This window comes from Phoenix dactylifera, chromosome 8, assembly GCF_051530095.1.
Source record: "Phoenix dactylifera cultivar Ajwa chromosome 8, Ajwa_hap1_PhDact_Kaust_v1.1, whole genome shotgun sequence".
NCBI lineage: Eukaryota > Viridiplantae > Streptophyta > Magnoliopsida > Arecales > Arecaceae > Phoenix > Phoenix dactylifera.
The window spans coordinates 18949240-18974670 of NC_143197.1; the positions used below are offsets into that span (position 1 = coordinate 18949240).

The 25431-nt window shown below is 49.9% G+C and overlaps 2 protein-coding genes across 3 annotated transcripts in view; both read left to right on the forward strand.

The window, feature by feature from the left end:
- The first annotated feature begins 2023 nt into the window (after positions 1 to 2023).
- The window catches only part of LOC103715506 (pentatricopeptide repeat-containing protein At4g04790, mitochondrial-like), an 85009-nt gene continuing 61601 nt past the window's right edge, over positions 2024 to 25431 (forward strand). The window contains exons 1-4 of one of the 2 annotated variants that reach the window (XM_088702978.2): positions 2024 to 2444; positions 2546 to 2596; positions 6910 to 7524; positions 20503 to 20682. In XM_088702978.2, the coding sequence (XP_088559104.2) occupies positions 2189 to 2444; positions 2546 to 2596; positions 6910 to 7524; positions 20503 to 20682 (1102 nt within the window). In that variant the 5' untranslated portion in view covers positions 2024 to 2188. The remainder of the gene's footprint in view (positions 2445 to 2545; positions 2597 to 6909; positions 7525 to 20502; positions 20683 to 25431) is intronic. The other variant, XM_088702977.2, reaches the window with a different exon arrangement.
- On the forward strand, positions 11435 to 13293 carry LOC149753003 (uncharacterized). The gene is made up of 2 exons (XM_089924820.1): positions 11435 to 12171; positions 12254 to 13293. The coding sequence occupies exons 1-2, from the start codon at positions 11578 to 11580 to the stop codon at positions 13166 to 13168; spliced, it is 1509 nt and encodes a 502-aa protein (XP_089780946.1). The 5' UTR covers positions 11435 to 11577; the 3' UTR covers positions 13169 to 13293.

The following is a 25431-nucleotide window of genomic DNA, read 5'->3' on the forward strand; positions in this document are numbered from 1 at the left end:
GGACCCGACCCGGACCCGCGAGTCCTAAAATTCGGGGTCGGGTCAAGTCTACGCGGGTCGGGTCGGGTTGGGTCTCGGGTCAACCCGACCCATTTGCAGCCTTAGCTGCCACTAGTCTAGAAATATGATCTCTGATGACAAACCCTACACCTCCGCCTCTCCCGTCATCGACCATATTGCTATCGAAATTCACCTTCAGAAAACCAGGTAGTGGGGGCACCCAGGATACGAAAACATATCTAGACGCTACAAAAGTAGAAGAGGGGCCCCAGATGTCCCTGGCCAACCCAGTGGGTGAAATCTCAATAGTGCTCAAGAACTCCTCAGCGTGCAGCACTGCTCTGGCCACCACTGCTCTTGGGTGAGCTACTTCCCTCAAAGACATCAGCATTCCTGTCCAACCACGAATGATAGGCCAGGTAGGCAGCACGAGTCCCTCTCTCCTTCGACCCAGACTCTGACACCGAGGCCTCCAGAAAGCGCAGAAACTCCACAATAGACGACCACCTCAGTCCCTGATCAGAAATGAACCCGGCACACCTCCAGATCTGGCTAGCCCGCGGGCACTCGACAAGCACGTGATAGATAGACTCCTCCACCTCTGGACATACTCTACACTCTGCAGCTATCCTCACTCCCCACTGCACCAGGACACTCCTAGTAGGTAAGTAGCCCTAGGCTAACTTCCACAGGAACAATGCAACGTGGGGATAGATACGAAGTCTCCAGATCTAACTACCATCAATCTACCGAGGCACCACTCCCCCCCCATCCTTAATATGTCGTGGGAGCTCACTATCGTCCGCCCAGATAGGCTCCATACCCTCCTGTCCGCTACTGCCCCCACAGGGACCGGCAATGACAGGATATGCTCAACAAGCTGCTCACCAAATACCTGCTTGACAAGGTCTGCATCCCATCTTCTTTCCCCCTAGGCAAACAAATCACTAACTATACAACCCTCTAGCCATCTATAGTGGATCAGTGTGGGCCAGTCGATCACTAGCTGATGGTCCGACCATCTCCAATCTCTCATCTGATCGCCGGAAGCACCCCTGGGGCACGAGTACATATCTCTCTCCAAATGAAAGAAGACCCTTGTCCAGCTTAAAAATCTACCGAGGTGGTGGGGTCTCTATACTTCGCCCTCAGTAGAGAAACCCATAGACTCTCCGGCTCTAAAAGAAATCTGACTGCTAGCCTAATAACCAGTGTCTCCCTGCGCTCGAGTAGAGAGTGGACTCCCAGCCCACCCCGACCAGTCGGTTGGCAAATAACCTCCCATGCCAGTAGGGGGACGCCCCCTCTGTCCCCACGCCGCCCCTAGATGAAACCTCTGAACATCTTCTCCAAGTCTCGGAGCAAAGCAACAGGTACCGGTGTATTGAATAGTAAGTAAACAAGGATGGAACTCAAGACTAACCTCAAAAGAGTAACTATGCCCATCATCGACACGGAGCTCGCCTGCCAGCTCTCTAATCTGCGCCTGATACTCGCCTTCATGGATGTGCACTCCCCCCTCTGCAGACGCCGGCCCGTGATCGGGACCCCAAGGTATCTAAATGTCCCCTCCTGCTCGCCAATCCCCATACTGCTCATGATGGAGGTCTTCACTCTCGGGTCAGTCCTCGGACTAAAACATATGGCTGACTTAGACAAGTTGACCATCTGACCTGAAACTCCACAGTACCTCTCTAGTATTCTATTAAAAGTCTGTGCTGATCTCCGTCGCGCGGGCTAGTAACAAACAATCATTCGCGAAAAGCTAAGAGATGTGGGCTGCATCTGTCGCCGACCTATAGGCCTCTACCTCCTGTGATGCTGCTGTGTGGCGGAGTGCGTGTGATAGAGAATCTGAGCAGATGATGGACCCGTTGTTTCATAAAAAGCATCTTTGTTGAAGCTGTGAATAACCTAACCAAATTGTAAACTTGGTTACGTGGTTAGACCACCCAAACGCTCTCGAATCGGTACTCGCGACCCGAGCATAAAAACGGTTCGGTCCGGGTCACCGGGTTTCAAACAATTTAGCACCAGCAAGGGAACCCTATGCGCCCTCGGTTTCTCCCACGCTGTCTACAAAGCTGCCCCACCGCTCCATGCATTCGCTGATCCAATAAGTGATCCATTCTCTCCGGCCGAGGAGCCGAGCGTGAATGAAGAGGCCCCTTCTCCGCCCACGAATTCGATGTCCAAGAGTCTAAGAAAGATCTTCGCCTCCGCCGCGTCAAATGCCTCCAAGAACCCCAGCTCCGGAGCTCCGCTCCCGGAGCTCGCCACCCTTAAGAAGCTCGCGGTCTCTCCCGACTGCGTCCCCTCGCCTTCTCCTACCACCGCCGGAGCTGCGAAGAAGCCCGCGAAGGCTTCTCCCGTGGTCTCGTCGCAGGTGCTGGCCCGGCTCAAGGAAGCTGCTTCGAAGAACTCCAAAGCATCCCTTCCCCCTGGTACCGCAACCTTCGTTTCCTTTTCTCTGGATTTTTTTTTGTTTTTTATTAGCCTCTTTTTGAGTTTGGGATGCTTGAGCTGGGTCTTGGTTGTTCTCCAGCAGAAGACTCTGCGGTGGAGATTTCGAAGGCGATATCATCCATATTACATGGTACGTTATAGTTATTAGATGATAATTCGTTTGTCTTATCTCCACAATGACTTTCGTAGGATGTCTTAATGCATTTAAACTGCCTATATTGAACCATAAATGTTTACAAGATGGGCTTTTGGATATGTATCAAGCATTTTTTTTAGAGTTACTTTCAGCTGCCACAATTCATTCTGTGAAAAATGAATTTATTAAATCTGATTGTGGACACTTAGATGGGCAGAGTTGGGCGGTATAAGTAGTTCTAGGCACTCCTTTGACTGTGAAGATGGAGGAGGATGATCCTTTCCATTGATATGCAAATAGTAGGAAGAGGAAGAGATGGTAGTTGGGAGAATGTAAATACTTTGTCAGTTTAATTTGGAGGTTGGTGAAGGACTTATGAGCTAGGAGTTAAAAGGCTCTTTAGAGACATATAACCCTCGGATGTCTTGCCATATTGATAGAGAAGGCTGCACAAACCAAGAACTCTGTAATTCTATGAAGTTATATATTCAAATGGTGGTTCAAGCTCAGTTCCTAAAAGTAAAAGCTGCATAACAATGGTGTGAAAGCCTGCTGCTGATCACTAATTATACAAGGGCACACTGTGGGCTTTAAGTCGACTGTGATCTGAAAACCACAAAGCCCAAATTCACTGAAAGGAGGGAAAGTGTGTCTACACTAGTAAAGCATGTTATCAACATCCACACTGGCAATCTCAATAGATTATTCCGTGGTATCATTCTTAGTATAGTTGGTGAAGCAGCAGTTATGTCGAATCAAAGTTGGAATGGAAATGTGTCCTTTCACTGATTTCTAATTTATGCTTTCGATTCATTTTATAACATGGCATTTTCTTCTCCTTTTCCTTCCAATTTTGTTTTTGATCCATGTGAAAGATTGTGTTCACAAGTAATAACTAAAAAGCACTTTAACATCAAATCAAAAGGTTCCAAAGATTTAGTGGAGAGACAATGCATAGCATAAAAACTACATTATTATTGTCAAAAGCCTAGCTTTTACCTCTGTCTATTCATATAGCTTAACCTAGGTGATTGCCCAGGCAACTGATCAATCAAGTTTTGATTAAAATATTCAATTGTTAGTTGCTAGAATTGCAAGTGCGTGCATAAGCAGTTTGGTTTTGGGTGCAAGGAAGCGGATACTTTATAAACACTTTTAACAAGGTAGTGCTTAGAAGATGGGTGGAAGTTTGAGATTTTGGGAAGATTCATACGTGGGTGCATTGTCTTGGGTAGAAGATTCCAGCTATAAGCTTCAAATTTACTATTGATAGCAAGTGAATATTTGGATATGGCTTAAGCTATATATGGTAAGGTTTGCAATCTTGGTATCGAACCTGATACCTTTCCATCTCAATACAATGTCAGTACGCCCGTTACAGGGATCGGTTTGGCATATCGATACTAGGTATACCTTCAGTTACATGTACCAGTTTGGTATTAGTACAATATAGTATGCACTGGCATGACGTACCTATATAGCGAAAATAATATGCAGCTACTTATTAGCAATAAAAAAATTAAAATGTATTCTAATTTGTAATATCAATTGTTAGTTTTTACAACCTACGTTAAATCTATCAAGATATGTAATGTTGGTGGTAGAATAGTAGACATAATAACATTTTACTGTTGTCTTATCTCAAATGGCAGAGATTGCCGAGCTTCCCTTGTTGTCCAACTTGCTTAAGCTTGGAACTTGGGTCTAAGGATTTCAATGAAATATATTTTAGAATCATTTATCTAGCACTTTAATTCTTAGTTATATGTACTCTTTTTTAATGCAATTTGACTTTTCTTATGGGTGCAATCTAATGTACCTTGATCCAGTGGTGGAACCAAAATTTTAACGACAAGGGGGAAAATATTTTGAAAAAATCTAGTATAAGTGTATAAAAAGAATTAATTACCAACAACTAACTTATTCATCTAACTATGAAATAGTCTCAGGGAACTAACAAATCAAAAAAGTGAGAAAAAGTCCTAAAAGTTATTTTAAAAGGAACTTGATATAAAGTCATCCTCCATGGGTCTTCCCTTCACCTGGCTCCACCTTTGATCATAATCATGCTAATTTGGTTCTTCTCTTTGATGTGATACAATGTAAAAAGCCTAAAAGAAAAGACATTTTGAAAAAGAAGAAGGCTATGTACCAATGTAGCTATTACAAAAGCCAAATGCAATGAGTTGTTGCTGGCCTGCTTAGTTGCTTCTACACATTCTCCTCTTCTCTTTAACTTGAGAAACTTAAGGGGGAAAAAAAGCAGTCATCAATTTAGAGAACATGGAAGAAAAACAAAAAAATCAAGGGGTAAAACTTCTGCATAACTGGTTGCTGGTTGGATGTTTGGTGCCAAAAGAAAGCTTTCTTTTTCTCTTATTCAGATGTCCTATGAATTAGAAAACTAGAATTTCACTTCTTCCAGCTATTCTTCCTTTGCTTAAAAAAAAGGTTTTTGTGAGGTGTTCTTCTTTGAGACCTGCCATTATCTTCCAAAAGAGCTTCGAGGTGTTGTGGATGGGATGGGAGGTTTTGGATATGGGAGGAATTTGTGAGTATTGTTACATGGATGTCTAAGATTAAGTGATATAACCTCACATAAAACCTTCCATGTAGCTATAATAATTCTCCCAACAGAATAGTTAATTTTAGGAGATTATTAACCACGTAATTAGGGAGTGGGGGCTTGGGATTCTCTCTGGACATGTCCAAGTTGGGGGGGGGGGGGTCTTTGACTCTTCAGAATTTTCAGATATTTCAACCAGCAGGGGCTTCTGAAGTCTGAACTGAGATGGAATCTTTGAACTTTCCGGGGGGATGGGGGGTGGGGGGCAAACTTGCCCCCACCTCACTCTTTGCCCCCCACCTCACTCTGCCCTTGCCTTACTTCCTTCCTGAGTATTTATAATTTATATTCATAATTCGTGTTTCCAGGGAAAGCTACAATGAGTGGCCAATTTTAATAACCGAACAATTTTCTGATCAGTTAAAGTTCAGAAACTGATGAATTTAGCATAGCATATGCTTAATCTTGTCCTTAGTGTAGAGGGAATCAAGGTATGAGTTGGCCAAGTAGTATTTGACCCATGACTTAAGATGGCTGGATCATTCCATCCTTGTAAACTGGTCGAGCCCTACTGAAGTAGGTGGGTAGTGTGCACCAATTTAGTAAGTTGCCTGTTCAAGTTGCATCCTTAAGTTCATCGAGTTAAAGGCTCAGTTGCTAGGTTTTCCAACCTTACTAGATGCATCTGTAATTCAATGAACTCCTTAGTGAGAAACTTCTGAATGTTGAAAATACTTTGATGAGCAATAATTTCTATGTGTGCTAGTGCTGCTAGCCTATCCAAGCTAAACATCGTCTTGAAGGTGGTCCACACAGCCTTTATGGAAGGAAACGAATTGTGGGTCCAAGTTAAGAATAACATATTTAAGAAGAAAGGTTATGACATATTGATCAAATGAATGCAATTTTTACATAGCTGTCATAATTCATATCGTGAATATCACCATTGCTAGAAGGATATGCTCTATCCATTGGGCCCCACATGTCCATCCCATTTAGTGCAGCATCATGGATGCAACTCAAATTGCTTGGTTAGTCTCATCCTATCTAACTTCTCTTCAAATGGTTGCAGTAAATGAACCAAAAGAGGTGTTTGAAGTATCAAAGTGGTAAAAAAAGATGAAATAAGTGATGTAAATGAAGAAAGCGATAATCAGAAGCAACAGAAGATTGGCGATGAAGATTAAGAGAGCATATATGAACGAAAACTACTGATGTGGAAATAAGTATCTCTCTTCTTAATTTCATTCTTCCTAGATCACCTTTTCATCTGGAATGCTTAGTCAATTGTGAAAGCCCTTTTCACACCTATGAACCACAAAAAGTTACAGCCTTACTGCTGCCTTAAAAGTTATTCTTCAAGTATGTCATGGGTGATCTGACAACTGTCCAGGAGCATATTACCCCTATTCTTTCATAGGTATTCATATTATGCTGAGTCACAATCTCTGAATCAAAATAGTCAAAGTCACTTCTTGTGAGGCTGATGATACCAGAAAGATTTCCTTTGGTTAAATAACAAATCTAGTTTAACACATTTCTTATGACTAAGATGATATTCTGTCCACTGTTTACCGAATTTGACTTTTCTACCTATGGTGATCATTAATGGTAAATGGTGAAATCTACCTTCACTATTCCAAACCAAAGTTTAGTGCTCTTCAGTACAAAATTTTCTGTCTAATATTGGGGCATAGTCTTTCACTTGAATGTCTTTGTCATCATATGCTCCTTGTTTCAGGTAACAGTGATGCAGCGGGCCAATCTTCAGCAGAGCCCATGCTAAAGAAAATTTTAGATTTACCATGGTTCTCAAATATGTCCCACACCGGCACAGCACAGTGGAGGAAGGATGTATCAAGAGGAAGGAAGCAGAAATATATATTCAAGAATACAGAGTCTCGTCGCTTTACAAAACTGATGAGAATGTGTGCAAACAAACTGGGTACTGAGTCTACACTCGAATTCTTTGGTAAACTGGGGAGAGAAACAGGTATCAAGGAATGCAATGCCTTAATAAAATTTTGCATAGGCAGGGCAAGATATAGTGCTGATGAAGATGATTCATTGGTCCAAATTCATAGGGCCTATCAACTCTTTTTGTCCATGAGAGAAAGGGGCTTTCAAATTGATGAAGAAAGTTATGCTCCATTTCTTATGTATTTGGTTGATATGAAAATGGCACAAGAATTCCAACATTTCAGTAAATTCTTTAAAGATGAGAATCCAGGATCCTGCTCCAGAATAGGTTTCTACGAGATGTTGCTTTGGATTAGAGTTGGTGATGAAGATAAAATTCGGGAACTATGCTGTTCTCTTCGAGTTGGTAGCAATGAAGAAAACTGCAGCTTAGCAGGTACAATACTTTGGCATTGTTTAGCAGTTTTTACTTTATTTTTTCTGTTTTGCTTTCATTTAATTGTTGTTCTCATTCTCTTTTCATTTATCTGATAGGCTTAAAATAGACATCTTGTCGATAAAAAATGTCTTTTTTTCTCTTATTTGCTTTTTTAACTTGATATTCTGCCAAAATGCAAGCTTCAGATTTTTCTTTTTGATTATTCATGTTTTGTCTGTCTTTTTTTTTACCTAATAACCTGAACCTTTATGCTGGATCTCTTACATATGGATTTGCTATGTGGATCAGATTATGACTTATCTTTGATTTCATTTCATTCTAATCTCTATCTGAGCTTTTTCACTAAATGAGGCTGCTTTAAGGCTTCATCTTAACCTGTTTACCCAATTTAAAATTATCAACTCACCCTGTTTTCAGTTTGTGTTTAGTGTATCTACTTCTTGTATCATTACAGCTGCATGATTCAAGTTGCAACTATAGTTGTAAATGTCTGCTGACCTAAGACTTGCTTTACAGAATATTAATATGAAACAGTAAAATAGATGGTTTATTTAAGAAAGGTTGCAAGCATGAGGAGGTAGGTTTTCGGGCCCTTGCTATAAATTCAGTTACTAATCTGAACAGTTGTAGACATCAAATTTAGGTGGTTGGGTGAAGTATTGGTCCTTAGTCTCTTGAAGTAGATTCTTGTGTGAGATAGTGATAAGAGAATAAATGGTCTATTGGTTTTTGCAGTCTCTTAATTAGCTGTCATAGAACTGTGGGTACATGGTCCGATGAATCGGCCCGTACCGGCCGGTTCGGACTGGTCTGGCTTGTAACCTGTACGCTGGAGCAGTAGAAATCGGTACGGGCTGAACCCAGCCGGAGTCGGGGAAGATGAAGAGGAGAGAGAGAGAGAGCGGGGAAAAGAGGAGGGAGGAGAGGTCTCCGCCGCCTGTGGGGGGGCGGCGGAGCCCACGGGGGTGCGCCGGAGGCTGGGGCTGCGGCTGCGTCTGCGTCCCCCTGTTTCTTTTGAAACAGGGGATGCGGCCGCGGAAAAAAGGGATTTGTAAGTGAAGTCGGCAACCGATTTGCCGACTTCACTTAAAAATCCAAATTTAAAAACCGCGGCCACGTCCCCTATTTCAAAAGAAATAGGGGACGCGGTCGCAGTCGCGAGCTTTGCCGCGCCCCCTCGCGGGCTCCGCCCCCCCTCCCCGCGCGGCCCTCTGCGGGCGGCCTCTCCTCTTCTCCCTCTCTCCCTCCCCCGCTCGCTCTCTTGTTCTCTTGTTCTTCCCCGGCTCCGGCAGGGAAGAGTGGTCCAGTTCGGTACCGGTTTAAATTGGTCCGAACCGGAACCGCGCCGGTCCGGTATACGACCGGTATGCCTACCGGTACCGGTACGACGAACCTTGTGTGGGTAACTACCATAAAAAATGATATATTAGTTTTATGGAGCCAGGAAGTTCCATATATATTACTTGCATTTACTTTTAGTAGATTGCTTCACGTAACTGTTGCTATAGCCTGGCTTACCTCTTGTGTACATCTAGTTACTAAGCCTTCTCCAAAATTTTGTAATGATGAAGAACCAGCTGACACTGAATTGATTGAGATTGTTTTTTCATGTGTGACAACGGCCAGGGCGAAAACAAGGGAAACACCCACTTTTGGGTCTCTAAAAAATAGTATTAGGAGACTTGGGAGTTGGGATGGTGCAGTAGAGTAATAATGTGTTGATTGTGCATGAAACATCCAATTACAAACATCTACAGAATATATTGGCAAGTATGACCTGGGTATGAGATGTGGAATAGGAAATACTGAATGTTTTCATTTCATCAATTTTCAAATCCAGTGACTTTGTAACTGTTGCTGGTGGTCCAAACCGAGAACGATTGACACAGCGGTGTGAACGGGGTTCCGTCTGAGTTGTCTTGGTTGGTGTTGGTTACGCTCCACCTTCCACCGGGAAACCTGCAAGCAAGCCTCGCACCACCACTGGGGTAGTGGGGGCCCTCCGACGATCAAGTCAGAGGAGATTGGAGGAGGAGGAGAGATGATAATCGCAAGCAAGAGAGTGCTCTGGAAGATATTGCTTACCCCCCCTTCTCCCCCCAGCCGCATATATACCTGGCTGGGGGGTCTCTCAGGGGGGTTTGTCATCGTGGGGCGCGATGGAGTGGCCACTGACATGGCCGTTACAGGGCGTCGTGGAGCAGCGCTGGGTACGGCCATGACAGGGCGTAGTGGAGTTCCGCTTTGTACGGTTGATACAGGAGATCGTGGAACAGCATCGGATACAGCCGTTGCAGGGAGTAGTGGAGCAGGAGGCCTCGGCGTGCCTCTGGGAAGCAGCCTGTCGTTATCAAGAGATCTCCGACTCGGGGTCGGAGTGCTGGATCAGGGGGCAGCCGACTCGGGGTCGGGCTGCGTTGCTGAGGACATCCGACTTGGGGTCGGATTGCTAGATTAAGGGGCAGCCGACTCGGGGTCGGGCTGCGAAGCCGAAGATGTCCGACTCGGGGTCGGATTGCTGGATCAAAGGGCAGCCGACTCGAGGTCGGGCTGTGGAGCCGAAGATGTCCGACTCGGGGTCGGATTGCTGGATCAAAGGGCAGCCGACTCGAGGTCGGGCTGTGGAGCCGAAGATGTCCGACTCGGGGTCGGATTGCTGGATCAAAGGACAGCCGTAGTCTTCATGGGCGCGCGTGCCGGTCACGTGGAGCATGGCGGCTTAGTTCCCCCGTAACAGTAGCCCCCCACTTCCGAGCCTGGAACCAGAAGGGGAACGGGTGAAGGGAGTGATGCTTCGAGATTGCCGCCATCCCTCGGAGAGGCGCGCGCGCTTCGAGCTCCCCGCCTTCTTTATGGCGTATGGCGGTTGTTGCTGATCTGGCAGTCTGAGGATTTCGGCGGACATCCTTCCTTAATGGTGTCGATTCGCCTTTGGGGCGCGAGCGACCCTTCGGCGGCCAGGCGTCCTCTGGCGTCATCGAGGCATCACCCGCCTTTCCGCCTATTTAACCGGGGACCCTCCCCCGTCCGTCTTCCTCTTTACAGACATTTTCGAGTTTTCCCTTTGCGCTGCCGTTGTTGCCGTCGGACTGTTCGCTTGCTTCTCCTTTGACGCTCTCGGAGCCGTTCTTCCTTCTCTTCCGGTGAGTTACCCCATTTTTCTTCTTAGGGCTTTCCATACTTTCTCCTTTTGTACTAGTGTACCCCAGTTGTCCCGGTCTTTCCCCCCTTCTTGTCCCCGTCCTGACCGTAGGTTTATTGACCATTAGGAATGGGCGAAGTGAGGGCAGACCACATTAAGTCGGAGCTGGTCGCCGAAGACTTAGACAAACTCGTGGCTCGGTACCACCTTCCCGAGGCCTGCAACGTTACGCTCCCGGGGCCTGAGGAGAGGATGTCCCATCCTCCTCCAGGGAAGATCGCCATCAATGAGGGCATTCTCCAGGCCGGGTTCCGCTTTCCCCCTTCGGACTTAGTCGTGCAGGTACTCCGGGGTTTAAGAGTTGCGCCGACGCAGCTGGTGCCGAACTCGTGGCGTGCCCTGACGGTCTTCCAGGTTCTCTGCCGCATGCACGAGATTTCCGCCACTCTGAATGTTTTTTGGGAGTTCTATAGCCTGAGTGGCCACCCCCAGGACAAAGGGTGGTGGTGCTTTGCGGCGCGGCGAGGGTGCGGCCTCGTCAAAGAGGCTCCTTCCTCCATTCACGGCTGGAAGGAGCGTTTCTTCTTCATCGATGTAGATCCCTCTTGGGAAATCAGGGCGACCTGGGAGACGCCGATGAAGTCCCCGATCGGCCTATCGAGACTGTCGAGGGAGGAATCCGATGGCTTGGCTGCCTTGAAGGGGTTGGTTGCCGAGGGCCAGCTCCCCCCGGTGGCCCGCCTTATTTCCGAGGATACCTTGGTGAATGTCGGTCTGAGCTCGGTCCCCACCGACCGTGAGCCCGCCACCATTTCTTTTTTGACTCTTTTCTCCTCTTTCGTCTCGTTCTTTCCTTCGGTTTCTCAGCCCTCGACCATCTCGTTCTTGTTGCAGAGATTGACGACGTCATGCGGTCGGACAAGGGACCGGCTGTCGATAGGTCGTCCCTACTGGAAGCGGTCCGGAGGAGGAAACGAGCTCCTCCGAGCGGGGCCCCGCCGGCGAAGAAGTCCCGCAAGGAGGTGCCTCCGACGCCGACCGACGAGTCCGGGCCCACCGATCAGGGAGACGCCGTGGGCACGGACCGGCAGCTGACGCTGTATCAGCCCTCCGGTGGTGAGACTGCCGCTATTCCGGAGGTATCATCTGAGCCCGCTCGAGACGGACGGGTCGGACGTAATCGGTCCCCGGCCCGGCCTTCGACTCAGCCGGCTCCTGATGATTCGAGGAGGGACGCGCCGAGGCCCCGGCCGAGCGGGGCCCTATCAATTCCTGGAGTGACCCCCGCCCCGAGCACAATCAGCAGGACTCCTCCCCAGGCGATGGATAAGGGTAAGGCTGCAGAACCACCATCCGGCTCCGGAGAGAAATCGGGGTCGGCCTTCACTACCGATGGCGCCCGAAACCTCATCGAAACAGTGCTGCTGGAGAAGGACCGTCGGCGGGTCCGGGAGTTGGGGGTCTCTGACGTCGGGGCTGCCAGCTGTGTCTGTCTCATGTCGGTGAGTGTTCTTCTGGCCGCTCTTCACCATTTATTAGCTCTGTTGTTCTCCGCCTAACGCCCTCACTTTTCCTATCTCTTAGCTCGCCCAGTACATGATCCGTCTAGAGGAGTGCTACAAGGAACAGGCGGGGCTTCTGGCGAAGGCCGAGGACCGACTGAAAGCAGTAGAAGAGGGAGGCCAGGCTGTGGCGGGCAGGACGACCGGGGACCTCGAGGCGAGGCTCCGGGAGGCCGAAGAGCGGGCACTCGGCTTCGCCGCCCTCGAGAAGCAACTGTTGGAAGCTCGGGAGCAACTCAAAGTCGCCTCGGGCCTCGAAAGCAAGGTTAAGAAGGCGGAGGAACGAGCTGAAAAGCAGTCCCGGAAGGTCGCGGATTATCGAGAGAGGTGGGAGAAGGCTCAGCGGTCTGCCGACAGCGCCCGCAACCGAACCCGGTCTCTTGAAGCCAAACTGGGCGAATTGGAGTCAGCCTTGGAGAGGTCCCGCGTGAACGACCAAGAGCTCCGTTCGCGCCTGGAGGAAGCTGAGGCCGCCCGCGCTGCTGCCGAGGCGAAGCATAAGGAGGCTCAGGCTAATCTGCTGAGGGTCTCCTCCGAGGCTGATGACCGGATTGTGGCGAAGGTCTTGGAGGCTAAGGCTCAGATTACGGAGCGAGCAGAGGCGGCGCTGGCCGAGAAGAGAGCGGAGATCGGGCGCCAGGCGGTACAGGCCTATCGTCAGTCCGCCGAGTTCACCCGTGATATGTCGGAGGCGGTACAGGCCTATCGTCAGTCTGACGAGTTCGTCCGTGACGCGTCGGACGCGGGGTCCGAATCCTTCATCTTAGGCTTCGAGGAGGGCCTGGCAAGGGTGTCGGCTAAGTACCCCGAAGTTGACCTGAGTGGGATTTCCCTTCTCGACTCCTCTCCGGCGCCATCGCCTGCTGATTCTCCTACCGCCTCCCTACCCCCTGCGGACGAGCCCGACGCTCCCGACCCGGGGGTTCCTCCAAGCTGACCTCTTGTACCTTTCGTTGTCCTCTTTTCTTTTTTGTATGTCGGCGTTTTGCCAAATTGTATGGGCCTTGGCCCTGAAACAATGAAAATTAATACAAGTCGAATGTTTCTTCATCTCGCTTTCGTCCTCCTTTTTTTTTTCTTTTTAACTCTTGGCAGCGTCTTGCCGACTCCTGTCTCTCGAAGTTCTTCCGGCCCTAAGCCAGGCATCCGAGGGTTAGGCCTCAGGAAATTCTTCCGGCGCTAAGCCAGGCGTCCGAGGGTTAGGCCTCAGGAAATTCTTCCGGCGCTAAGCCAGGCATCCGAGGGTTAGGCCTCAGGAAATTCTTCCGGCGCTAAGCCAGGCATCCGAGGGTTAGGCCTCAGGAAATTCTTCCGGCGCTAAGCCAGGCATCCGAGGGTTAGGCCTCAGGAAATTCTTCCGGCGCTAAGCCAGGCATCCGAGGGTTAGGCCTCAGGAAATTCTTCCGGCGCTAAGCCAGGCATCCGAGGGTTAGGCCTCAGGAAATTCTTCCGGCGCTAAGCCAGGCATCCGAGGGTTAGGCCTCAGGAAATTCTTCCGGCGCTAAGCCAGGCATCCGAGGGTTAGGCCTCAGGAAATTCCGCTCGTTAGTCGGCCAAGGCTGGCGCAAGCCGAGGCGACCGGTCGGGGCTTCAGGCTAGTCTGGTCCCGGGATGGTCATCGGGCTAGCCTGGCATCCGAGGGCCGAGCCTCGGGAGGTTCCGCTCGTTGGTCGGCCAAGGCTGGCGCAAGCCGAGGCGACCGGTCGGGGCTTCAGGCTAGTCTGGTCCCGGGATGGTCATCGGGTTAGCCTGGCATCCGAGGGCCGAGCCTCGGGAGGTTCCGCTCGTTGGTCGGCCAAGGCTGGCGCAAGCCAAGGCGACCGGTCGGGGCTTCAGGCTAGTCTGCTCCCGGGATGATCATCGGGTTAGCCTGGCATCCGAGGGCCGAGCCTCGGGAGATTCCGCTCGTTGGTCGGCCAAGGCTGGCGCAAGCCAAGGCGACCGGTCGGGGCTTCAGGCTAGTCTGCTCCCGGGATGATCATCGGGTTAGCCTGGCATCCGAGGGCCGAGCCTCGGGAGATTCCGCTCGTTGGTCGGCCAAGGCTGGCGCAAGCCAAGGCGACCGGTCGGGGCTTCAGGCTAGTCTGCTCCCGGGATGACCATCGGGTTAGCCTGGCATCCGAGGGCCGAGCCTCGGGAGATTCCGCTCGTTGGTCGGCCAAGGCTGGCGCAAGCCAAGGCGACCGGTCGGGGCTTCAGGCTAGTCTGCTCCCGGGATGATCATCGGGTTAGCCTGGCATCCGAGGGCCGAGCCTCGGGAGATTCCGCTCGTTGGTCGGCCAAGGCTGGCGCAAGCCAAGGCGACCGGTCGGGGCTTCAGGCTAGTCTGCTCCCGGGATGACCATCGGGTTAGCCTGGCATCCGAGGGCCGAGCCTCGGGAGATTCCGCTCGTTGGTCGGCCAAGGCTGGCGCAAGCCAAGGCGACCGGTCGGGGCTTCAGGCTAGTCTGCTCCCGGGATGATCATCGGGTTAGCCTGGCATCCGAGGGCCGGGCCTCGGGAAATTTCGCTCGTTGGCCATGCGCCTGTCGCTTGCAGCCCGACGGGGTTTCTCCGTGGCCAGCTGCGATCGTGTTTCTCCTCTTCTCCAAGCGTTGCCTGGGGAACACCAGAAGGGCATTAAACGCTAATTGATGCGTTACCTGGGAAATCGGATCGCCAGTTGCTGCTTGCGAGGAGTGTCAGTTAAGCGGCCGCGATGCGCGCGTTCTTCGAGGCGGATGCGGCCTGGGCGCGAGCGGAGATATGTGGTCCTAGGGGTACGTGCCACCCGGAGTGTCCTGCACAAAGAATGCGGTTAAGGAGAATGACGCTTAGGAAATCGCGGGAAAATACGCCTCGAGAGCCAGAACGGCTCCGGATTCAATGCGTCCGCATTTATGGGAGCCACCCGCATCGGAACGACCGGGGGGCTGCAGTTTGGCTATAAATATAGGTGCAGGTGCGATGGAGTTTGCCAAGCCGGAGCTGTTCAAGTTGTCATGGATCGTGGACCTTCTCTCTGGCGCATGGCTGAGAGATTCCTGCCGAAGGAACGGGAGGCGCGCCCCTCGCGACTTCAGCCAACTAGCCGTTTCATCTGGGATCAGCAAGGAGGGTCTCCCCGGCGGAACTCCGCTCTAGGCGTTTCATTCGGGATCACATCTCCCCTCCTTGAAGTTCAGCCTCCCGATTGAGCTCTGCACCAGACGCCTGATCCGGGACCGCGCCTCCATATGCTCTTCCCCCTTGTATTCCTTCTCTCCCCTAACACTGGGGAGGACCGGAATATCCCTTGGAGGTGGCGTTCCTCTGGAGGCAGCGGGAGCTTCGTCGGCGGCGGCTCCTCATCCTCTTCGTGGGGCGTGGATGGCGCCTCCGGTTGGAGGCAGTGTGGACTTCTCCTTCGTCCACTTCTTCTTCATCCACGCCGGCTCCTCGTCTCTTTCGTGAGACGCCGATGGCGCCTCCGGTTGGAAGCACCCACTTCCGACGGGATTGCAACCGCTTCAGATGGAGGTTTCGGGATCCCAGATCTTCAGCTCCTCGGAGTCTCCACCTCTTCTTTACTTTCTTTACACCCTAATTCCCCTCTGTGAATTCCTTGTAATCACACGAGCACGCCGTTGTAACCAGAAATTATTGAAATGCAAAATGTTATACATTTTTGAACTGTCTTTCTGGCATCGTCGTTCTACTGGTGATACATCCGCAGGTTAGCGGAATTCCAGCTCCTTAGAATTTCTCGACCATCTAGGGCCTCCAACTGGTAGGAGCCAGGTCGGTTTACCCAGCGAACCTTATATGGGCCTTCCCAATTTGGCGCTAGCTTCCCACCTTCCGCAGGTCGAGACGCTTTAGCTCGCCTTAGCACCAGATCTCCGATTCTGAAAAGCTTCGGTCGGACCTTGGAGTTGTAATATCGGGCCACCCTCCGCTGATACATCGCCATCCGAACCTGCGCCATTTTCCTCGCTTCTTCCAAGAGATCCAGGTTCCCTCGGAGTTGTTCCGAATTGGCCTCGGGTCGGTGCGCGGCCACCCGAGGTGAGGGGAGTCCGAGCTCCACGGGGACAACGGCTTCCGTGCCATAGGTTAGGCTGAAAGGCGTCTCCCCGGTAGGGGTCCGATGCGTGGTCCGATACGCCCAAAGGACATTCTCGAGTTCTTCGACCCAAGCTTGCCCCGTCCGACCGATTCGCGCTTTGATTCCTTGGAGGATTGTCCGATTTGTGACCTCGGCCTCGCCGTTGGTTTGGGGATGCGACACAGATGTGAACCGATGCTCGATCCCAAACTCCTCGCAGAAGTCACGGAAATGCTTGTTGTCGAACTGTCGCCCATTATCCGAGATGAGGACCCGAGGTACCCCAAATCGGACAATGATGTTCTTCTTCACGAACTTCCGGACTTGCACCTCCGTGATAGTGGCCAGCGGCTCTGCCTCCACCCACTTGGTGAAGTAGTCGATTGCAACAATCAAAAATTTCCGCTGAGCTGAAGCGACGGGGAATGGTCCGAGGATATCCATTCCCCACTGGGCGAAGGGCCAGGGTGCAGTGATTGGTGCCAAGGGGACAGAAGGGACTCTCTGGACGTTGGCGTGGCGCTGGCAGGCGTCGCATTTCCGCACATGATCCTTTGAGTCCTCCAACAAGGTAGGCCAATAATAGCCTTGCCTCATGATCTTATGCGCCAAGGACCTAGCCCCCAGGTGCGATCCGCAGATGCCTTCGTGGACTTCGCTGAGGGCGTAGGCCGCTTCCGAGGGGCGGAGGCACCTTAAGAGGGGGGCGGTGAACGAGGTCCGATACAGCCTCCCTTCATAGAGTACGTAGTGGGCGGACTTCCTGACGAGTCGCCGAGCTTGATCTTCGTCCTCTGGGAGGATCCCTTTGGCGAGGTAGACGACGAGCGGGTCCATCCAAGATGGCTCCGGATCAATCGCCATCACCGCTCCGGCCTCGCCGATGCTCGGGGCATCCAGGGTCTCCAGGTAGATCGCCCTTGACAAGTTGTGCGCGTCTGCGCCCACCAAGCGGGACAGCCTGTCGGCCCTGGCATTTTCGCTTCTTGGGACCTGCTGAATGTCAACACTGCCGAGGTCGGGAATGAGTGCTTGCACCTTCCAGACATAGCTCTGCATGGTCGGGCTCCGAGCCTCGAACTCCCCTCGGACCTGCCCGACCACCAGCTGGGAGTCGGTGAAGACCTTCAAACGCCGGATGCCGAGCTCCTTTGTGAGTTTGAGTCCTGTGACTAGGGCCTCGTAAAACAAAATATCAGCTGAGCTTCCACTATCCACAAGAACACGCCTTACATCATAGTTCGCCATAGTGAGGGAGATCACCATGGCATCATCATGGGGGGTCTGAACCCCCTTTACATTCTCATCACAAAAAGTGATTACATTTCCGACCCGCTGCCTCTTCGCGACGGCCACCCCTGATGCTTCCACCGAGCCCCCTGCGTTCCTCACGGGCCGAGTGCATCCCCCAGTGATGGTGTGGATCACGCCCGCGACGGGTCGATTCTGCTCCCGAGGCTCCTGAGGGGCCGGGTCGGCCGGACGCGGGTCTGCGGGGGGACGTCGGTCGTTTACATATCGACCGAGACGCCCTCGGCGGATGAGAGCCTCAATCTCGTCCCGAAGCTGGAAGCAGTCTTCGGTGTCGTGGCCGTGGTCTCGGTGGTACTCACAGTACGCTCGAGAGGGCCTCCTCCCAGGGATTTTCTTCATCTGCCTCGGGACCGGGAGGTTCTCCCGCCCCTTGACCTCCATAAGGATCTGGGCCCGGGGGGCCAGGAGTGGGGTGTACCGGTTGAAGCGTCGGTGCGGAGAACGAGGGCGTGGGGCGCCGTGGTTCCTCGCCGGTGACGGGCTTCTGCGCCGATGTTGAGGCGTCGGGCTCCTCCTCTGGGGTGCCTCTTTTCGCCTTTTCTTCCCGAGCTTTAGAGGGGCCTCGGCGGCCTCCTTGTTCCGGTGGGCGGCTGCCTCCTCGGCGTCTGCATACTGGTTCGCCCGAGACAACAGCTCCGGGAAGCTCCGCGGCAGGCGTTTGTCCAGGGAGAAGGTGAGTCTGCCCTTCCGGAAGCCACGCTTCAGGGCTGAGAGAGCCACCTCCTGGCTCAGGTTCCGGACCTCTAATGTAGCCTTGTTGAAGCGGGTAAGGTAATCCCGCAGGCTTTCTCCCTCGTTTTGCCGGACATCAAAGAGGGAGTCGGAAACCAATCGCCGCCGGCTACTGACGGCGAAATGGCTGATGAAGAGGCGAGTGAACTGGTCAAAGGACTGGATAGAGTCAGCCTCCAGGCCGGCGAACCACGCCCTGGCTGGGCCACGGAGGGTCGCCGGGAAGGCCTTGCAGAGGAGAGGATCTGATGCTCTATGGAGGAGCATAAGAGTCCTGAAACTCTCCACGTGATCCCGCGGGTCCGCCGCCCCGTCATAGGGCTCGATCGCCGGCATTTTGAATCCCGGCGGATTTGGGGTCCGCAGGATCCTCGAGGCAAGCGCCGGTTGGGAGGAGATCTCCAAGTCGGCGAAGGGATCTTTAGAGTGGCCCTTCAGGACCTGGAGTTGTCGGTGGAGATCGTCCACCCGCCGGTCCAGGGAACGCGACCGATGGGTGGGGGACAAGGAGCACCGAGAGGGGGACCGACTGGAGCGCGGGTTCCTTGAGGACTGGGGGGTCTGGGAACGCGCCCGGGCCCGCCTCTTGTACCCCGCGCAGCTTCGATGGGACGGTCCCGGCAGAATGGACCGTGCTCGAGAATCTCCCTCGCGCCGGCGCTCCTCCCCATGGGAGAGGAAGGAGCGCGGGTTAAGGAGGACAGGTGAGCGCTCAGGGAGCAGCGGCTCCTGGGCCCGCTGCGGCGCCCGAGACATCACACCCTGCAGGTTCTGCACCGCCTCCGCGAGGGTGCGGACCTGCTGGGCTAACTGGTCGAACTGAGCGGCTTCGACCATTTGAATCGGGGGTGGAACGGTGGAGTGTTGCTGAGAATGTGTTGGAGACGCAGCGGCCTCCCGGCCGGAGGCGCGAGAGGCCCCGCGACCGGAGGCATTGGAAGCTCCACGACCACCTCGCCGTGCCATTACGATCGCTCTGAGATCAGGCCCTCCTTCTAGCGCCAACTGTTGCTGGTGGTCCAAACCGAGAACGATTGACACAGCGGTGTGAACGGGGTTCCGTCTGAGTTGTCTTGGTTGGTGTTGGTTACGCTCCACCTTCCACCGGGAAACCTGCAAGCAAGCCTCGCACCACCACTGGGGTAGTGGGGGCCCTCCGACGATCAAGTCAGAGGAGATTGGAGGAGGAGGAGAGATGATAATCGCAAGCAAGAGAGTGCTCTGGAAGATATTGCTTACCCCCCCCTTCTCCCCCCAGCCGCATATATACCTGGCTGGGGGGTCTCTCAGGGGGGTTTGTCATCGTGGGGCGCGATGGAGTGGCCACTGACATGGCCGTTACAGGGCGTCGTGGAGCAGCGCTGGGTACGGCCATGACAGGGCGTAGTGGAGTTCCGCTTTGTACGGTTGATACAGGAGATCGTGGAACAGCATCGGATACAGCCGTTGCAGGGAGTAGTGGAGCAGGAGGCCTCGGCGTGCCTCTGGGAAGCAGCCTGTCGTTATCAAGAGATCTCCGACTCGGGGTCGGAGTGCTGGATCAGGGGGCAGCCGACTCGGGGTCGGGCTGCGTTGCTGAGGACATCCGACTTGGGGTCGGATTGCTAGATTAAGGGGCAGCCGACTCGGGGTCGGGCTGCGAAGCCGAAGATGTCCGACTCGGGGTCGGATTGCTGGATCAAAGGGCAGCCGACTCGAGGTCGGGCTGTGGAGCCGAAGATGTCCGACTCGGGGTCGGATTGCTGGATCAAAGGGCAGCCGACTCGAGGTCGGGCTGTGGAGCCGAAGATGTCCGACTCGGGGTCGGATTGCTGGATCAAAGGACAGCCGTAGTCTTCATGGGCGCGCGTGCCGGTCACGTGGAGCATGGCGGCTTAGTTCCCCCGTAACAGTAATTAATTCTTAACTAGTTTGTAGCATAATTGCATGTGGTGTAATAAGTAGAAGATATGGCATCTGTATCTGTATTCCTGATCATTTCTTTGGTCCTTTACTTATAGCTTGTTATATGTAAGTGTAGTATGTATTTACAAAATTATACATTGTTCCACATAGCTATTCCTTTTGATATGCACTTAAAATTTATTGCCAATCTTGTAAACTGCCATTATATTATTTTTAGTCTTATTGGATAAGTCACATGCTACATTGTTTGACAGAGAGCTACTTGTTGGCATTTTGTGAAAGTGATCGGAAAGAGGAGCTCCTGCAACTGTTAGAAGTGTTAGATATCAGGAAGATTTCATCTTTTAATCATGTGGCTTGTATATTTAAGTCCTTAGGGAGGTTGCAGTTGCGGAAGTTTGCAAAAAAGTTCATTTTGGAACTGAAGACAGCAGGTATACAAGTGTGTGTTTCTATATACACAGGCACTCTCTTTTTAATATTATTGTGCAACTGTCTGTTGACTCTGTTCTGTAGTAATCATTGATATTTTGGAAGAAGATTGGGTGGTATTTTGTATATTGATTATTCCGTTAGGATCTTTTATGGTACTACATTTGTATGTATGCTGTCGTTTTACTATTTTAGATCTTCCTTTAGTGGGATCATGATTGATATTAGCAATCTATTTTTCGAGCTTTTGCCAAAGTTGCTCCATACGAATGCTTTAACTGTTGTTTTTTAGTCTTCTCGTAATCTGCAAGCTGAATATTCAGTGTGCATCCACATGAGGAGTAGCCCTGTATGCTCCTATCTAGCAAGCTCATCTACCAAGATCTTTGCTTGAGTAAGAATTCAAGAGGTTACAATCCCAAAGTACAAGCGCAAACCATCACTTTGGGGCCATCTTGCTATTCCTCATGCCTTTGATCTGAGTTGGATCCATTCCTTTGTTTTCAAATCACCATTAACAATATTGGCTCTTCTATGATCTAATTCCTTGCCTTCCTAAGTACGAACCCAAGGGCCTTGATTTTGCCTCATACACGAGTGAATCACTTTATCTGATGTAAAATCACTTTTGTTTTTATTTATATAATTTTCTTCTTTGCCTTCAAAAATTTTCAGAAAAGTTTGATGGTATCCTGCTTCATAGGGCCAAAGTTAGTGGAAAAAGGAAAAAAATCGCCGCCATTATGCTTTAAACGAGTGGAACTAAATATAGATGGTCCTGGTTCTCTGCAACATAACCAACAAAATTACAACCTTCAGAATACTTGTACCTGCTCTTGTCAGTTATTCTAAATTAAAATGCTTTCATGGTTTGCTTGCACATAAAATCTATAGTTTTTAGTGAACAGTAATTTTCCCAAACCATCTTATGAAGAAGTGAAATTGTCAGATGCTTCCTGAATTCATTTTCTATCATCTTTCCTCTTTAAAAAACATTATTTAAATGATTAATCTGGTTTTGTTGTCACTTCATGCAAACTGTTGATGCCTGAGATCTTAAATTCTTGTGCTCTCGTATAATCAAACCCCCTGAAGTTTGGAAAGAGGAAGCATAGTAGGTGCTTGATAGATCAGTAGTCCTTGCAGAGGAAGGCATAAACTTTCCATCCTTTGCTAAATGCATAGAGGTATTATGAGTTTTATATGTCTTTCTAGATGCCAGACATTATATATGTGACATCATAGATATCTTGTTCTCAGATCCATTGATATTGATTCATGTTAGCACTGTCTCAAGGAGGTTTTGAAGCTCCCTGCAAGTCTGTGTGCCCTTTAGTTTAGAGTGGAAGATGGATATTTTATAGGCAATCTCATTGGTTTTGTGAGCAGAAAGTGGGAAATTTAGAATTTCTTTCTATTTACGTTGAATGCCATGCATTTCGTTGCTGTTTGGCTGTGGAATGATAAGTGGCGGAATAAGGAATAGCTATCTGGGTACGGTAGATGATACAGGACTTATTCCATGGGATACGGAATTTATGATGTTAGGTTGAAGGAATAGGTATGAAGGGATGTTCTGTCTTGAGGTTGTTTGGTTGGCGGAAGAAGTTAAGTGGGTAGGTAGAATTTTATATGCTCTAGAGTCTAGACAAAATTGCCCCTTATGAACATTTAAAAATGGCTAAGCATAGAAATTCTCTCATGGAAACATGAACAATCAGCATACCCATTGTGTGCCCTGCTCACCTGCCATCCAAATCACCAACATCCACATGCTACCCCCGACCTGAAGTAGTTGTAGTTCTTTTTAAATTTTTAGCGAATACAAAACTGTCATTCCAATTTTGTGAAAAAATTGCCGGGTTACAAGGATTTTCTTATGACTACGTGCAATTGTCTTGATTGCCACACCCTTACACCACTTCACCCTCCCTCCTCTTTTCACCCCCTTACCTTGCCCCTAGGCTTGATTAATGCTATGTAATTTTTTACTTGTCTCCAAAATTGCTCTTCTCCCAAGTCCCAACTATTGTAAAATTGCTAGGTATGCAGGATCAACATCATCATGTGGTGCAAAGATGGATATGTCGTCTTCCCCATCCCCTCCCCATTGCTCTGCTACTAGCCTTGGGCAAATTAATTTATTTATACGTGCATACAATGTCATCATTGTTGCTATAGACATTTGAATATAATATGATGTTGACATCATTTGTACTAACCAAATAATATTTAACAAACATAATTGCAAAGAGTACAAGGAGAGATTCCACTGTCGAATTTGTGGTGTGAATCTAATAGACATGGTATATAGTACTATCCCTATAAAAGGTTCATCTACAGGTGACCAATACATATCCAGTACTACATAAACCAAAATATTGTCCAAGAACCCAAGAAAGGAGAAGGATCATGCGTAGTAGGAGGATGTAGGCCATAAAATAAACAATGTGATGAGTAACTGGAGGGACAACGGCATGTAGGTCATAATGATTTGTAGGATGCGATGTTTGAAGGCTCCTTCACATATGCAAATGCTGTGCTGGCCATAAGCTCACGGTTGCCTCCTTAAGTGTCGGGAACTTCTCATACAAAGCATGTGAGTGGCTGGTAACGTGTCTTTGACACTTAGGCAATATCTCATATATGCATGGAACTCGAGTAATAAAGACCATATAGTATTCTTTATGCTCTATAGTGGGCTTGTTTAGACCTTGCCATAAATGATGTAAGTAATTGTTCAATGACTAAAGAAAAAGAATAATATGGAAAAGTAAAAGAAATACATGGTGTTTGGGCAGCAAATTTACATATTGTCTCAGTTTGTGACCTTCCACAAGTCTTTGGTTATTTTCTCTTGCAATGCCAAGCTGCCAACTAAGGTTCATTGAACTGATACTCTGACCCATACTGGTTGGCTACTAGCATGTATGGTATGGATTCATATTGTGCTATGCCAGAGCATACCTAAATTGGGAGAGGGAGGGGGAGAAGGAGATAGAGGAAGAGAGACAGGGAGGGAGAGGGAGAAGGGGGAGAGGAAGAAGGAGAGGGAAGGGGGGGAGGAGGGATTGATCAATTGATTGAGAGAGATCGATCTTATGAGCCCTACCTTCCTGGCCTCCGACGTTGCGGTTCATTGCCTCAAAGACCCTAGATAGGTGGCGGTGATGAAGAGGTCGCCACGCAGATCCTGTGCATCCCTAGCATCGTCTGTCTCGGACGATGCTCAATAGTCGAGATTGTGGCTTGGGGATCGCGGGTCTAGTGGAGGTCGTGGATGATGAAGAACTTGTCAGAGGGGAGGAGGGTGCAATGGCGAGCCTCTTTCTTTCTCTCTTCCCCTTTCTTCCTTCTTCGCTGGGTGGAGCCGTTGCCGGAGAAGGTAGCGGAGAGAGAGAAAGATATCGATAGACGATCGAAGATCAGGACCATTGGGGGTGGGGTGGGGGTTTATTAAGGGTTGAACCATCCCGGTCGCCTGAATCATTTCGATTCTTGACGGGTTTGGTATAGCTGAAACATCTGATTCGGGATGGTTTGGCTAACCTTGACGCCAACCCTCTCTTCTGCTTGTCCATACCTATGAGCATGAGGTCATTTTCAATATTTCCATCATCATCCCCAAGGAGTGGCATGTTGAACCTCATATTAAAGTGCCCGTCATTGCCTTAGTGTTGTCGAATCAAGGACTGTAGAGGGTGCTTCGGGCGTAACATATTGAACCAGTGTGGCATCGTGGGGTCGGTTTGCTTGTTTGGTATGGGAACTAGTTTGTACCAATCCGCACCGAGCGAAATTGCCCGGTTCTACTTTGTACCGACTTGTACCACCTGAAATCAGGTGGTACTATGATAAAAAGTTAGGCAAAAAAGTGATGGGCTTGCTTGTTTGGTACGAGAATTGGTTTATACCTGTCTGCAGTAAGTAGAATTATCCGATCCTTTGTACCAACCTGTACCGCTTAGTTTCAAGTTGTGGTACCATGATAAAAAGTGAGGCAAAAATGGCTTGGGAGTTGTTTCGCTCTCTTACCACCACTACCTTTTCCCACTTAGTAATGGACAGTGCTACCAGTTTTGCGTGGTGTTTGTCCCACGTCCAGCCTCTCTATACACAAGCTTGTGATACATGTGAAACTTATTGGTCATCATATTATCAATGCATCAGTTGGGTTCGGCTGTAAGGTGTGCTGAATTCCTCATTAAAGGACTTGACCACATGTACCGAGATCTTCCTACTCCAACGGCTGATGAGAGGGTGTCCTAATATGTACTATATGGATAGTAGTCGCACAAGGACATCATCCTTTCTATGGCTCCACATGACTGCATGTGGAATTAATGTACCATTGTCAATGCTATGGACATAACATGCTAAAATGTAAGGGTTAACAGATAAGAACTGCAATGGTAATAGGTCATCCTTAATTGATATGCAAGTGACAAGCTATAAGTCTGGGCAAAAGGATTACATGCTGTCAGGAGGTTTTGTGCAAGATAATATTTTATTCTATAATAAACGGAAGGATTACATGCTATCAGGAGGTTTTGTGCAAGCTAATATTTTGTTGTATAATAAACAATCTTGAACCAAGTCATCTATCAAATCGGTCTATCTGATTAAGCTAGCATGACAGATCCATATATGCTTTCTTGTATCAGTACAGACATAATCATCGAATGGGAAAATATCTGTTAGGAATGCAAGAAAAGTTTGGAAGTTTTGAGAACAGCATCATAAATGATATT